This window comes from Lathamus discolor, chromosome 5 (assembly GCF_037157495.1).
Source record: "Lathamus discolor isolate bLatDis1 chromosome 5, bLatDis1.hap1, whole genome shotgun sequence".
Taxonomy (NCBI): domain Eukaryota; kingdom Metazoa; phylum Chordata; class Aves; order Psittaciformes; family Psittacidae; genus Lathamus; species Lathamus discolor.
In genome coordinates this window covers 42,761,146-42,776,648 of record NC_088888.1, presented here as the reverse complement: position 1 = coordinate 42,776,648, position 15,503 = coordinate 42,761,146, and the positions used below count along the sequence as shown (strand labels likewise).

General features: G+C 39.5%; 1 protein-coding gene across 3 annotated transcripts in view; it reads right to left on the bottom strand.

Moving 5' to 3' along the window:
* Positions 1–3,332: 3,332 nt before the first annotated feature.
* PCMT1 (protein-L-isoaspartate (D-aspartate) O-methyltransferase) overlaps positions 3,333–15,503 on the bottom strand; it is a 33,853-nt gene continuing 21,682 nt past the window's right edge. For 2 of the 3 annotated variants that reach the window (XM_065680559.1, XM_065680561.1), the window contains exons 6-8: positions 14,879–14,964; positions 13,192–13,361; positions 3,333–5,549 (exon numbers count right to left, since the gene is read on the bottom strand). In XM_065680559.1, the coding sequence (XP_065536631.1) occupies positions 5,537–5,549; positions 13,192–13,361; positions 14,879–14,964 (269 nt within the window). In that variant the 3' untranslated portion in view covers positions 3,333–5,536. Of the gene's footprint in view, positions 5,550–13,144; positions 13,362–14,878; positions 14,965–15,503 lie in introns of all 3 variants that reach the window. The other variant, XM_065680560.1, reaches the window with a different exon arrangement.

The window sequence follows — 15,503 nt, the reverse complement described above, 5'->3', positions numbered from 1 at the left end:
CCAAGCAGAGCTGGAGCCAGAGCAGCAGCCAAGCGTAGCACAGGAGTCCAGCTATGGCTACATTATAGTTGCCACAGTGTTCCCAGGGACTTTTTCCAGGAGGGGAGACGGTGACAGTTGCTGCTGTGCAGATCACAAACCTGAGGCCTGTGGCCTCCCATGTACCTGCACACACCACAGCTGGAGTGAAATGAAGAAGTATGCACCTTTCCAGAAAGCCTGGGCATCATCAGCTACATGAGGAGCAAGACAAAGGTAGCATAACAAGAGATAAGCTTAGCAGGCTCCTGCAATTCATACACAGTGGTCTCAATAACGTGGACTTTCAGTTCTGGGCCACTCATTACAGGAAAGACAATGAGGTGCTGGAGTGCATCCAGAGAAGGGCAACAAAGTTGGTGCAGGGCCGGGAGCACAAGTCTGATGAAGAAGGGCTGAGGGAACAGGGGTTGTTTGGTCTGGAGAAGAGAAGGCTCAGGTGGACCAAAACACTCACGTACCTACCCACAGATCAGGGAATAAGCTCATTTTTACTTATTTTTACTACCAACATGCTTTAGATAGATGAGCAGGGAATATTGATTGCTCTGGTAGCACATACCTGTGGATATTACTCCCCTGTGTATTAGGAGAGGCCATTACAGTTTGTTTTGTCAGTGTATTTCAATAGTGACCATGATCAAGATATATTTTGGTGAGATCACTTTTTGTATTTTTACTTGTTTTGCCCTTCAGACCAATTTACAGATATTTAAAGGTACAAATTATTTCAGAGCAACAAGCTGTGCTTACCTGAGTTTAATCCGTAATTGGAAGTCAGGTTTTTTCTGTAATGGGGGTTGCTTGCTGCCCACTTTTGCAGGGGATCCTAGCCTCAACATCCCTGCTGCAGTCTTCCCATAGAACTGCGGGATTATAGCAGGGACAGTTCCAAAAGCGCATTTGCAAAACAAAACGGCTGAAATAGGTCAGTGTGATGCTCCATTTGCTGTTTAAATCCTAGATAAAGCGCTAGAGTTTCAATCCCAAGCTCCACAGAGCGAGTCAGGGGCAGGAACCAAAGGCAACACAAACATGCCACCCCAAAACAAAGCGAGAGCCTCTCAGCTAAGCCCCAGCAGAATTTACTGCCACACATCACTGAGGTCTATGCTTGCTGCTGTCATGAGCATCAGGGATTGGGGGTTTTGGCTTCTAATGGCAAAAGCTAAAAGAGCAAAAGCAAAGGGAAAAGCTAGAAAAGATTCAGAGAGGTAATAAACATGTAGTAATTAGTGCGAAAGAGCCCATGAAACAATCAGCTCGACCAGAGTAAGGAAAGGGAAACATGCTGTAAACAGGGAATATCTGGGGGAGTGCAAAGTGCAGAACTAACTTTGCTATATATTTTTCAACTAACAGGTACTTAAATAAGTGAGAATGTAAGGGTCATCTGTACTACAACAGAAATGCTTGCTGAGCACTGTGCTCTGCGCTAGAGCTCTGAAACACAAGGAGAAGCTGAGAAGGACTGAATCAGCACAAGAAGCCAGCTCAGAAACACGTTTTTAAAGACACCTGCTGGAATGTCAATGTTTCATTTGTCAGGCATACCAAACTACTCATAAATCAAATATACTGCTCATATAAACTACTCATAAATCAATCGAAAGCACCTTTTGAGCAGGCTGAGAAGAAACAGACAAGGCAGAAAGGTTCGGTGCTGTGAAGGACTAAGAGTCACAGCTGACGCCACAATGGCATCAGTTGCTTGACCAGCACAAATGTTTAATCCTGTTTTTAAAGGGCAGAGCAACAGTTTGGCATAGTTCTTCACAACTACCAGGTCCTAATGCGCAAAACAGACGGATTTGAGATAATCTACGTCCAAAACAGGTAACTGGACAACATAGATATAGAGGGAGCCGGGAACTTGAATGGGTGCAGGACTGGAAAGGTCTTAAAAGTAGGCAGTCCCAAATTTCCACTGTGCTATGGGAAAGCATCTATGAAGTCTAATTCCACATACAACAGATGACTTTCCTGAGGCTGCCTCTATACCCAGAGGAGAGAAGCTTGTCCAGAGCTCTGGTCAGAGCCTTAGCCTAGGCAGATGCTCTCAATCACCTCTTTCCCTATCCAGAGGCCCTTGAAAGTGTCCTCCTAGTCTGTAAGGCACCTGAAATAGACGTTACTGATTAACCTCAGATGCTCCTTCTCCATTATAGTAAAAAGGGGATTTAACAGAACACGGTGAACAAGACACTTAACTGTTTGCAATAAAGACATGCAAGATGCAAACATAAGCCTAAACACAGCTGAAAAAAGGACTTCATTTTCTCAGTAGCACCAGGGAACTTCCTCAGTAGCTATCAGGTCAGTTCCTCAGAAGCATATGTTGAAAATGGCTGGACTACAAATAAACATTAGCAGATCAAAGTGAGATCGCAGAGAAACACCATCGCCAGGCCTCATGAGAATAGCATGCTGTTGCTCGAACAGTCTTGTTTAAAAGGCACAGGATTAAGCCATGCCATGTAGAGCCCTCCCGCTTCAGTGTCACTGCCTGCTTCGAACTCGCTGACTACAAAAGGTTTCAGGAATCACCGCGGTGGCCTCCATCAGCAGTGCTGATGCACAGCCTCTGCACGCCAGCTTCCCTCCAGGAAAAATATAACCATGTGATGGTCTCTGCCCTCAAGTTAGCTGACCAGCTCCAATGGGGATAGTAAACAAACAGGCAATTCCTGCTACATAAACAGCATCCATAGTGCACACCAAACTCTTCTCTGTGAGGCACCCACGACTGTTCATAGGTTTTCAAGATATGGGTTCCTGGTTCCTCAACTCAAGCTCTGCAGGTCTGCCACTGTTTGACCCCTAGGAACAACCGCATTGGTTGGTCACTGCTTCAGCCAGTCTGTTCTCCCAAGCTGTTCTGGTGTGGAGAGGAGCGAAACAACCCCATGAAACATTACTGCACCTCTTTTGAAAAGATAACCAACCTTTAATGCCTGCAAGTGGCAGATCCTGCACTCCTAGCTAGCGGGATTCAACCACAGAGGGCAGGCAGAACCCACACATGGCACACAGCCTGATCCCCAAAACACACAGATAGGAACTAACAGAAATTCCGAACAGCCAAGTAAAACTCCACTTACATTCTGTATGGTATTACTAGGCTTGGTAACCGCTGTGATATTAGTTACCTTGAAAACAGACAGGGTTCAGGTCATTTAGTAAACCAGTATTTTTATGCACGCTTGCTTTTTTTTTTTAGGGCATGTGAAATCCTCTGAAGGTTAACCAACCAACCAACCAACCAAGGCCACAAAACCAAGCAGACACCTGGATACAGCTTCCTCTCAGTTTGTTTTATTTGGCAAAATAGCAATTCAGACAGTTCACACAGCATTTATTCAAGCTTTTCAAATCTTCTGCATTTCAGTTTGTCCTCTTCTCCAAGTTTTTACTTCAGAACCATTGCTCCATCATGAAGGGGCTTTCATTCTCCAATTCCTAAATGTTACTCCTGGAAAATCCTTTTCTGTCCAAGTACCTTGACTATCAGCACCCCCTTCGGTGGAAGGGCCGCACTAATCAGAACAGCCTTGGTCCCTGAAGTGGTTCTCCCCCAAGAAGCTGTTGCCGGGTCTCAGCTGTATCACCTCTTCCAAGGGTAGGCTAGCTTATCACACTGCGCCCGGAGACAAGAATTTGGATACAGTTGAGCTCATATCTTTCATTGAACTGATTAAATTAGTGAGGAGATGTAAATAAAGCTGAACTCAAACCAAGTGATACAGTGACCAAAAGGCTGAACATTAGCATGCATCATTTAAGATATTTCACTTCAACACCAAGAACTAGATTCACAGTTGATCGTGGGTTAGTACAAATTTGTCAGACGCAAGTGGGGTTTTCTGAATTGAATTGTATTGTCTAGAATACACACTACATTAATTCCTTTGCAAGATTAACCTCGTGCACGTGCTCCCAGGCTGCCGTTGGGTCAGGAGGTGGTACATTAACTTCCCAACATCTAAATAAATTAAGCAATACATATCTTTTACACAGGAATAGGATGGGATCTGCCTTCAAAAGGAAGGTTATTTAAAATGTTCCTCTTTCATATTCAGAGGCCTTTGAATGTCAACCTTTATGCTTTCAGGGATTAATCCTGTCACAAAATCGTTGCTGTTCCACCATAAAAAGTCAATATATTTTTGCAGTGATCACTATGGGTTCTTCTCTGCAAGTTATTTTAGTCTATAATCCTTTCTACTATTAAAAAATAAAATAATCATAACATGCTGTTTACTGTAATTCCTGGTTGCTCAAATCTGAGATGACTCAAGACCCACTTCCCCCTTTCCCAAAGCAGCCCACCTTACGGTACTGCTTTGCCATTTGCTGCTGATACTTGCAGCACCGAAACAGAAAACTTGAGGCAGAAGAAGAAGGTTTATAGCCTTCCAAAAGTGAACAATTGCCTCTCTATCTGTACTTACGAGTCCAGGATTCATTGTTCCTCCTGCATGTATCATGGCTTCCTTGTATGGCAATTAAAATTCACCTTCTAAAAAGCCAGAATTTTTCCTGGGTGCCCACAGTTAGAAAAATGAGAACAGAGCAAATGGCTTTGCCAAAAGCAACTTTCTTTTAGAACCAAACTGGCGTTGGTTTGGTTTTTTAATAAAGAATCTAGCAATCCCTATCTCGGTATTCTGCTACATACTGATACTAGTCTTCCACACAAGCACACAACCCCCCTCTTGCTTTTAGCTTTATTTGGCAAAGCAGCATTGCGTAAACTGTTCAGTGATTGGGACACAGCTTACATCATATCTACAGTGTTAAGTCCATGTGTATCGCACCAGTAGTGAGCTATAAACCAACACAGAATTTCAAGACTCCACTGATTAATTTTAGAAGGATTACAACACACCTGTTGTGTCCGACTTCAACAGCCATGTTCGATAAGAGTGGCCACCCACCTCTGATGTTGTGAAGTTTAATATATACACAAATGCCTGATTTTAAGGTAATAAAGCAGCTGATTGTATCTACTACATGCTAGTCTATGACACCATGTCAAAAGCTTGAAAAGGAAGTTCATCTCCTTTTAGTAGCATCTAGCAGACATTGGAAGACAGAAAACCTGGTATTGCCTACGTAGTGTTGTAAGGTGCACAGAAGCAGTTTTATCAAGGGACACAGGAGCCAAGAAAAGTGAGTGTTCAAGTACCCCCTTCAGAATTAGAGTTCACAAGCTGTAGGTCTTGATCTGCAGTTTTGCAGAAATTCACTTTGAACAGATGAAAGTAAAATAAAGGCATGTTAAATAAAACAGTGCCCAGTAAAACTTTCTGCCATTTCTTTGTCAGATTTGCCTTGAGCAGCTAAAAAAATTAAACAAACACCACGCTTTTCCATGCTGATAACAGTAGAATGAAGTCCAAAACAAGCTGCAATGCTGTTGGTTTTCAAAAAGCTTTTAGAACTGGAGATGAGCAGTCCACTGTAACACTATGTTTGGGTCAAGATGATGTAGCTTTTACAATTCATCCCTGTAGAAAGAAAACACATGCAGTTATGTTTCTCCTCCCCTCGGAAATCATATCTGAAACATTTTGATATAGAATCAGGTCACATTTAAGTGCTCATGCACATCAGCAAAACTTCAGAAATCTCTTCAAGCATTCAAAAGAAAAAAGAAAACAAGAACAACTCAAAGCCCAAAGGAAAGGCAACAGCAATCCCATATCATCTCGTACTGTTACGTGACGTATCGTGAAATATGGGTCCCTTTATTTTACATTGAATGGATTCTTTGCTTTGATGAACGTTCCCCACACCACACAGCTATTTACACAGCTACCTGTCATCCACACTGTTGGCTCTGTGCTGACGAGAAACTGAGCCAACTTACTAGTCAGAGTATTGGCAAAAAACATTCTCTGCAGCTGCCAAAAAAAGAGAACTTTTGCTTCAGCTGCAGTCTCTCAAGAAAGCTAGGAACACAATCTCACATCAACATTGTGCAGTTTGTACCACCTACGTCATTTATTTCACAGAAGAGCTTGAATAGCTCCCAATGGAGCTATGCTAAATCAGGAGTAGGTTATGGAAAGGGTGGAGGCAGCAGGTGCATGTGTTAAAAGGAGACTCAGGTAGAGAAAGGATGCATCAAGAAGTCTCTCTAAATCATTATGAGGAATCTAGAAAATGCTGGGGCTTGTTCCTGCAGGACATGTAAAACACACTGAAATAGGAAACCCATATTCCAAAAGTGAAATTGTCATATATTTCTAAAGGATGGACTTTAATGCAAAATGTCCATCGAATCTGAAAGCTGGCCATTATGAATGTTGTCAAATTCAAATCAGAAGTGTTTGCTTCCCCACCACCACCCCCCCTTTTGCAAGGCACAAGTGATCTATAAACTCCCAATGAGTTTGCTGCGATTTTTCTTCTAGTAGGTACATCACCCTCATTAGCCAAAGCAGTGTCTGAATTAGGAAAAACTTCATTAATGTGATTGCTGGCTCAATACACCGTAGTATTTCCAGCTGTCATGCAAACTAACCCACAAGAATATAGTGCTACATGCACACAGGCAAAAGCTTTAAAGTTACAAAGGCATTATCCTGCAGGAATCATATAGCATGGAACGACAGCATGCAAAACATTTTAGAAGCAACTGAAAAGACTGTTGCAACTAGTGCCTAAATGACTAGCTCTCTATCCAATGCAGCTGGGAGGCAAACCTTGTGAGTTGTTAGTGATAAATATTTGCATTCTTTGCACTTTGCACTGCCTTCTAATAGGGAGGTACTATTCACACAGCTTCAGAGTGTTCCAGTAATTACAGAAAGCAGAGATAAAACAGAAGAGGGAAGAACATGCCTTGGCAGGGGTAAATAAAAGTCTGTTTATAACCAAAGGTTTGGAATCTCTCCATATCTGCCTATTTCACAGAATGGGTATTTGCTTACTTTAAACAGATAAAAATAAATTAACATCTGATACTCAGTTTAAAATGCATTGCCAGTGAAATGAGGACAAGCACTTCATTCATCCTTAATGCTTTCAGGAGCTGCACCATCAGTTAAATATTTACAACTTCAAAAAGCATACGTAAGTAATGACTGCTACTCCTGCTGGTTTAGTCTCAGACACCTAATTGCTGATGTGATTTGCATCCTGACTCCCATCATATACCCTCAGTTTTGTAAAAGCCTGACCTTTTACTGTGACAAATAATTCTTAAGCCTTTAAACCCAAGCTAGATCCTCGAGAAATTGTAAGCCAAAGAAAAATACCCTTTTTACTCTGAAACTATCAAACATGATAATTTTACCCATTCACAGGCACTGGTAAGGTTTTTGCATAATACTGCTAATGTACTTCACGACTTTGAAATGGTTTTTTTCTTTTACAAAATGGTGTTTGTATGTAGAATTCAAGTAAGTGATACCAACATGCCAATGTTTTAACTGTTGGTAGCTCGCACTGCTTTAAGCTATTCCTGACAACATAATAATGTTCCTGTAAGTTATGTATATCCTAGATACCACTTGCAAAACAGAGGTTTTCATATTCTCCTTATTAGAACATTTACTGTATTCAGGGCATCAGCTTCCCTCAAGAGATTTTTCACATGCTTTTCACTACTCATTAATCTAAAAACCGCACACCAGCCCAAAACAACCCAGGATGTAGGTGTTAAAATTACATAGCATTTATTTTCTACTGTTATGAGACACTGAGCTTATATCTGCACTACTGGAGTACATATATTAGAAAACACAGAAAAGTCTTGGATCATTGGGTAGGCAACATTTCTCAGCTTTCCACCTAATGTGAACAGCTTGCAGTCTTAAATACATATTGCAAAGCAGTTGATTTGAACTTCAGCTGTATGGATCAGAAGCTACCAAGCTATGAAACCTACCAGGTTACAATCACTGGTAAAAAATGGTACACTTGCCTCTCCTCCCAGCAGTAAAAGATCTGTCCTGACACAAAACTTAAAAGGAGATTCACAAGACAACTATTTCCCTGTCAAAAATATTCTGCGGTCCCCTACAGCCACAGCAAAGATAGACTAATGTGTACCTTTCCCCGGCCACAGCTCTTTGCTGTGATTCTTACACAGCTCAATTTCCTTCCACCTTCATATGTGTACTCCTTCCAATCTGCTTACTAGCTCCTGCTTGCTAAGCAATACATATACTCAGGTGTTAAGTCATCACAATAGAGCTTCTCAGGTCCCTGGAATTCTAACAAGAGAATCACTTATCTAATATTGTCAATTGAGGCATCAAAGCAATTTTATAAGCTCAAGTTAAAGCAAATTTCAGAAGTCATTCGCTCAAAATTACTGTTCTAAAAATAAATTTAAGAAACTTTGAAAAACATTGGCTTACTGATAGGGAAAACATACACACAAATATTCCACACTTCCCATTGGGAGTGTCCAACAATAAACTAAGAAGCATTCTCAGAAAAATCTAATAGGGAGAGTTTCAGAAAAATAAAACTCCCCACAAAACACAAAAGAATCACAATCCTTAGCAACAACAAAAAATAACGGAAGTTTGGGATACACATAAGTCATGGAGTTTTGTGATCCGTCTCTTCCACTTTGGTGGAGAGCATTCAAATTAAATATTCGAACAAGCATTTATAAATTTATCCGAAATCTGTAACTCATCACTCTTTTTTATCCACTTCAATTTTCTTGTCATTAGGCAGCATTTGACTTTCCCTTTTGGATACATCACTCATCTATGAAAAAAATATGCTGTCATTACTGATACTATATTTCTAATTCATATGAGGCTACACTCAGTTTCAGGAGTTAGTGTTTCAGCAGCTATTTTTTTCTCCCTTTGTAATTTTAAAGGTTACTAAATGCAATATTTAGACTTGTAGCATTTTAATCTGAAGAAGTGCTGTTATGAAGTATTTATTATTTGCTATGATCAATCATCAAATTGAGAGAGTAGGTTGAAATGACAAAAGAAAAGGAATCTTCTCTGCAACCTATTCTGTCAGTTATATCACATGCATTTGTACATTATACATAAATTCTAAATTTAACCCAAAATATTATTGTGCAGAGATTCTTTTTGCCAAAGTAAAATAAAAGCTTTAATCATAATCATTACTCTAAGGAATTTGAGGCAAATGATTCTTGCTAATTTTAATTGAAATTAAACAACTAGCTCATTAGGGATGTTCAAAACACTAAGTTTCTAAGCAGAAATGTATTAAAATATTTCTTAATAAATACTTTTTCCAAAAGGGTGCTTAATCATGTTGTAGGCACAGATAAGCGGGATACAGAAACAGCCCCAGTCTAGTCACTGCAGTTTTTGCTGAAGGGTTAATACTGTCATTATATTTTTTATTTTATCAGCAAATATGAATTTAGCATGACATTTACAAATAATTCCTACTAACGCAATATTCTAAGTTTAAAAAAGTAGTCTGATAACATTTTTAAACAGCTTTCTGTTTGAAACTATCATCAAGAATTGCAACACAGACTCATTGCTAAGTGTTCCTTATGCTATTACTCTCTTATTTCTCTTTGTATCAGAAATAGCATAGCCAGCAGGCCCAGGGCAGTGATCACTCCGCCTGTACTCAGCATTGGTGAGGCCACACCTCAAATCCTGCGTTCACTTCTGGGCCCCTCACTACAAGAAAGACATCGAGGTGCTGGAGCAGGTCCAGAAAAGGGCAATGAAGCTGAAGGGTCTGGAGCACAAGTCTGATGAGGAAGGGCTGAGGGAAGTGGGGTTGTTTGGTCTGGAGAGAAGGAAGCTCAGGGGAGAACTCATCACCCTCTACAACTACCTCAAAGGAGGTTGTAGTGAGGTGGGTGTTGGTCTCTTCACCCAAGTAGCAAGTGAGAAGAGGCAATCACCCTCAAGCTGTGCCAGGGGAGGTTTAGATTTGATATGATGAAAAATGTCTTCACTGAAAGGACTGTCAAGCATTGAACAGGCTGTCCAGGGAAGCAGTTGAGTGACCATCCCTAGAGGTACGTAAAAAAAGATGTGTAAATGTGGTGCTTAGGAACATGGTTTGGTGGTGGACCCATCCATGCTGGGTTAATGGTTGGAACTGATGATCTTGAAGGTCTTTTCCAATCTAAACAATTCTATGATTCTTTAAATCGTCTTTCCATATAAGTAGTAAGTGAGCTCTCTGAGAAGTAGAACCAGAGAGCTGCCAATTCACACAAGAGCTACCGATAAGGTAGCCAATAAGTTGTCTTCTCAACTGTGCAGCACAAAAGGTCTTATTTACTCTCTACTTACCAGCAAGGAAAAAAAAAATACTGGGAAGTTTAATGTGAAAATATAAACACATGTACCAGCATAATCACCTGATTAGGATCTACCTACTGCTGGATCTCTGGTATACTAATGCATTTAATTTTGTATCAGATAGGATTCCTTTGTATATTCTACTTCCAAATGTCCCATGAAGTCACATTTGAGAAGATTGCCACTAATATTTGGAGTTTAAAAATACTTCTGCAGCTGAACACAAGCTAGAAAGGCACTGGATTTCTTTTAGTCCACAATATTCACAAAATGAGATTCTTTATTTAACACCACATCAATTTATTGAAATCCAAGGAGTCTTTTCCTTCCAGCTAGTCCCAATTTTCTCTTACTCAAAGTTCCAGTTTTATACAGTGATGAATGACGCAAAACATCTGAAGGTAGGCTTGACCTCAAACACCACCTGGAGATCAAGTCACTGCTGCACTGGTTTGTAAAGAGCACCTTGCAGCCCAGTAAGGAAGGGTACCAACTTCTCCAACAGGTGAATGGCTAAGCAAAAATTTAAACACCTTCTTTCTTGCCAACTGGAAGGTCTGCTAGCCTAGGAAAATACTGCTGGCCTCTTGACTGTATTTTGTGAAGGGACACCAATATTTCATATCATGAAAGTTACCTGCATTAGGAAAATACGTCTTTCATCTTTGATGCTAGCATAGATAAGAACTGCTGACTTATGATTAGGACTTTCCTTAGCAACAGCTGGTTGACCATACACTTTGGACTCACCAATAGGGAAAAACAACAAAAAAGACAGATGTGAACACCTGTAAGGTCAGCAGTGAGGGCAGCTATTTTTGAGAAGGGAATGGGATTTTTGTCAGATCACAAAAAGAACAATTAAAGAACAAACAAACATTACAAGAAGTGTGGACTTCTGAGATTTCCTTTAACAGAGATTTCCAAGTCAGAACCAAATTTAAATGTACATAGGAAGAAACAGCCTCTGTGTCACTGCAGTGATCAAGGTCACCCTTCAGGCTAAGCACTTACCTCTTCTGATAACACCAGTGTATATTCTTAACATATAAATTAAAAACCTAGAAGCATTTCAGAAAACAAGAGAAACTGGTAAGAAAATCTGCGGAAAAGAACCCTATAATACTCCCGACTGAGGAAGGCTCAAAGATAACATATTACTTCTTCCTGAGCTGCAGAGAATAGATGCAAAGACCTTAGAATTCTAGTCCCTAATACACTACACCACCTTCAGCAGCAGCAAAGGATAACCACTGTCACTCCAGAAACTCTTCTTATAAATTGTGTTTATTGAACACACATTGCTGCTACAAAAAAAACCCTCAAACAACAAAACCAAAACAATTGCTATTACAATCAGATCAGGTGGAAATTCAGAAAAAAGATCTGTAAACCTCTCTGGACAAAGAAAGGCTTGAGAAGAACACTTCTCTTTTCTAGAATAAGTTGAGCACATGGACTCCAAACTTGAATAAAGTCCACTAAATTCGCAAGAGGAGGAAACTAACTACAAAGCAAAACTTCCAAAGCCTTACAAGAAGCAGGAAACCCCCGAGTACCACCCTGAGGGAACACTGTCAATATTCGAGGACAAAGTATTCACTGGAATGACAAATAAAAAACACCTGAATAATGAGCATGCTTCACAAGCTTTGAAACTAAGCAGGAACTCATTAAAGTCATTCTAAGAGTAGTTCGTACATGGTGGCTATACAGTAATCCAAGAAACCCTGAAATGTTGTTTCAGGAAGCAGCAGTAATGCAAACTGCTTTGTTTGTACTTTGAATGGACATTTGGATAGCTTAAACTCTGTGTTCACGTATCCGAACCAGAAGCTGTACTGCAGAATATCAAGTGGGGACCCCCCCCCCCAAAAAAAAAGAAACAAAACAAAAAAACAACCCACAACACAGAAACAAGCCAAAATCTAAATTTAGGAGTTATAAAGCTCAAGAGTTGTTTTCAGAACTCAGTACACATCTAGGCACTTCATTTACACAGATAATACATTCACAAGGTTTTTCTGACAGGAAGCAAAACAGGACTGCTGCTTTGTTCATTTGCATACTAGTGCCTAGTATGGTTTAAGCTGACAGCTGTGTTATGTTATTGGCCATTCAATTCAGCAAACTGGGAGGGTTACTACCCCTAGAAAGGCCTTTAGAGTTTGCTGTGTTGGCAAGCACAAATATATCCCCATCAGAGACAATTACAGACTTTTAATAACATGTCCAAGAAAAATTTCCAAACACTACTCAACTATATTTATACGCCAGGGGAAAAGGGTTTACTTTCTCCTCTTTCTGCTACTTGGGGCTGAGGGGAAAGTGCTTGCAAGACTATCTGTATTTCTCACAAAAGTCTTTACAAAGATTTTTCTTCATTTGTGACATTTCAGAAAAATAAAATAAAAAAAAAAAAAGGACACCCAATTACCACTAACTTACAGGAAAAACCAGTATGTATTCGGAAGTAGTATTTTACACTTTACCCTAATTACTGGGCAAGCTACTTATAAAAAGTTCATTAAAGGGAAGTTTAATTTAAAAAAAAAAAACCAAAAAACAACCCTCTGTTCAAAACAACAAATAAGAAACTTCAACACACCAAGGACTAAATAAAATATGTCTGAAAAAGACAAAGTGCAACACATGCAATATTTTTCTTCTGCTTTTAAATTAACTCAAACTTTGCATAACCTCCTTTTGGTGATGTAGTAATGCAGACTGAGTCACTTGTCATGGTATGGAGCAGAAAGCAATGACAGCAGCAAAGGCAGGCCTTGCAGTCTATCTGCTTAAAATTCACACCCTTTCACCTTGTGTGTGTGTGGAAGAAGTAAGTGGAACAGAAAATCACTTCCACCTGGACCACTGCTTCTCTTTATCTGTTAAAGGCACATATATCACTCCCATCAGAGGCTTCATTTTGACACTGCCATCTTCTAGTTTGTCATACTGTTCGAGCATCTGGTTTCCCCCTGCAGGGCCAACTGGCAATATCAATCTTCCGCCAGGTTTTAACTGATCTATAAGCTAGAACACAACACAGAAATTAGAATGTAACCAGCCACTTCAGAGAAGCTGAATTCAAAGTTTGTTACATTAAGTTAACAGCTTTCCACCATTCATCTATCTACTATTACGCAGGATATAATAACTTCAATTGGGAAAAATAAAACCATGCACTAGAAATGAGAGTATCTCAACAACATAATACAACAACTGGTATTATAGAAACACAATAATTTCATGTAATTACAGAAGAAGTTAAAATAGTATTTAGAATGAGTTGGTTGCAATTTTAGTTTCTATGTAAGAGGGGAAAAAAATATCTAAATCCTGAATTATTTCTACAATAGATTCAATTTCTTTAAACTGCTAGTTTTAACTGTTTGATATTTATTGTGCATCACTACAGGCCCACTGCCCAGCATTTCTGGGGTAACTGAACCTCAACTTGATCCTTGAAGCTTCAGAATAAGATTTGAGATTTGTGACTTGTTTTTAAATTTATCTTCCTAGAATAATCTTAAATTCTTTTACTCACTACCCAACAGCTCCTCTTTCATTCTGTGAATGGAAGAGATTTTACAAAACTAGTCTAAAATATATGAATATGAGTAAGACAAGTAACAAGTAAGAAAGTATGTGAGAAAAATGCTTGGATTAGATTTGCTTTCATAATTACATGAGGCAGCTGATCGCAGTAGTTTCAAGGAAAATTAAGTACTTCCCAGACACCATGGAAAAAAAATCTTAAGCCCTGTTACTAATAAAAGCTATAATTAAGAACTGTTTCATTCACTACTAAACTTCACATTACCTTTTTAATTGTCACCTGTCAACACTTTGCTGGGAACACCACACCTCCCACATACCCCAAAAGAAGAAAACCAAACCAACTGCCAGTGTCTGGAACTGTCTAACCTGTCTAGAGCACCTCAAACCTCCAGTCCTTCACTATCCCTTTAAAATTCAGATTTAAGAAAAACTTTACTGGTATCTAGCATATTATAATCATGGTACATACTCCCATTCACCTGATAAAAGAGGAAAAAAAGTCTGCAAGAATGGACTTCACGTATGCACACTCTACAGTCCCTAGTTACTCTGGTTTCTTTAGGAAGAACTGGCCTGTATCCACTCAGAAAGCTATGAACACATGGCATCGTCTGTATTTCCAGCTGAGCGTGTTACTCTTCCAACAGGCTCAATACCTTGGAACCCGGGAAACAAATACTTAAATTTTGTAATTCAGTGTTTGACAAAAACAAACTAATTTTTTAAATAAAATGGTCCAGTTCATTGTTGTAATAGAGGTGCACAAGTAATTTAAAAATCTTTATTTAGAGGAGAGTTATTAGAACACACAGCTTTTGCAAACCAACAGGAAGCCAAATTGTAACAGAAACAAAAACCCCCACACCATACAGTAATACCACACTGCCCACTGACACTCCCAGCAGTGTAAGTCTACCAAGTATTTTACATGTATATACACGTAAAATAGTCTTTACAGCTAAGAGAAACACAAAACATAAAAAGCTTACTGCTTGGGGCACAACTGGTGCTGCTGCTCCTACATGAATCGCATCATAGGGAGCTTCTTCTGCATATCCCATTCTTCCATCTCCCACTGCAAGAAAACAGTTTTTTAACATTTTCAAAAGGAGTGGAGAAAACAGCTAACCTCCCATACCTATAAAGGCAGATAAAATCTATGCTCAGATTCCAACTAAAATTCTGCTGAGCAGTAATAACAAGAAGTCAATTTAAAAACATTAACACAATTGCAAAATAGATGCAACAAAACACCCTCATACATACATACATACACACACTTATAAAATATATAAAATACTACGGAAATGCCTAAAATTAGAATGCAGAGATTTATAACAAAAGTTCTTGGAAATACGTGGTCCACCTAGAAAAGATAATCAAGCATTTATATGCCCTACCATTCCAATACAGGCAACTTTTCCCCTCATTTACCCTCTTGGAACATATGCTTTGCTTTGCCTTGCCTTCACACACAACATTCTTACATACAAGGCAAATCATAAACCTAAAGCATTAAACCTCAGCAGCACACATCAGAAGACTCCAAAGGTGAGGAAAAGACAAAGCAAGTATTCACATAGGCTATACACCTATAACTGCACTACCAGTTAG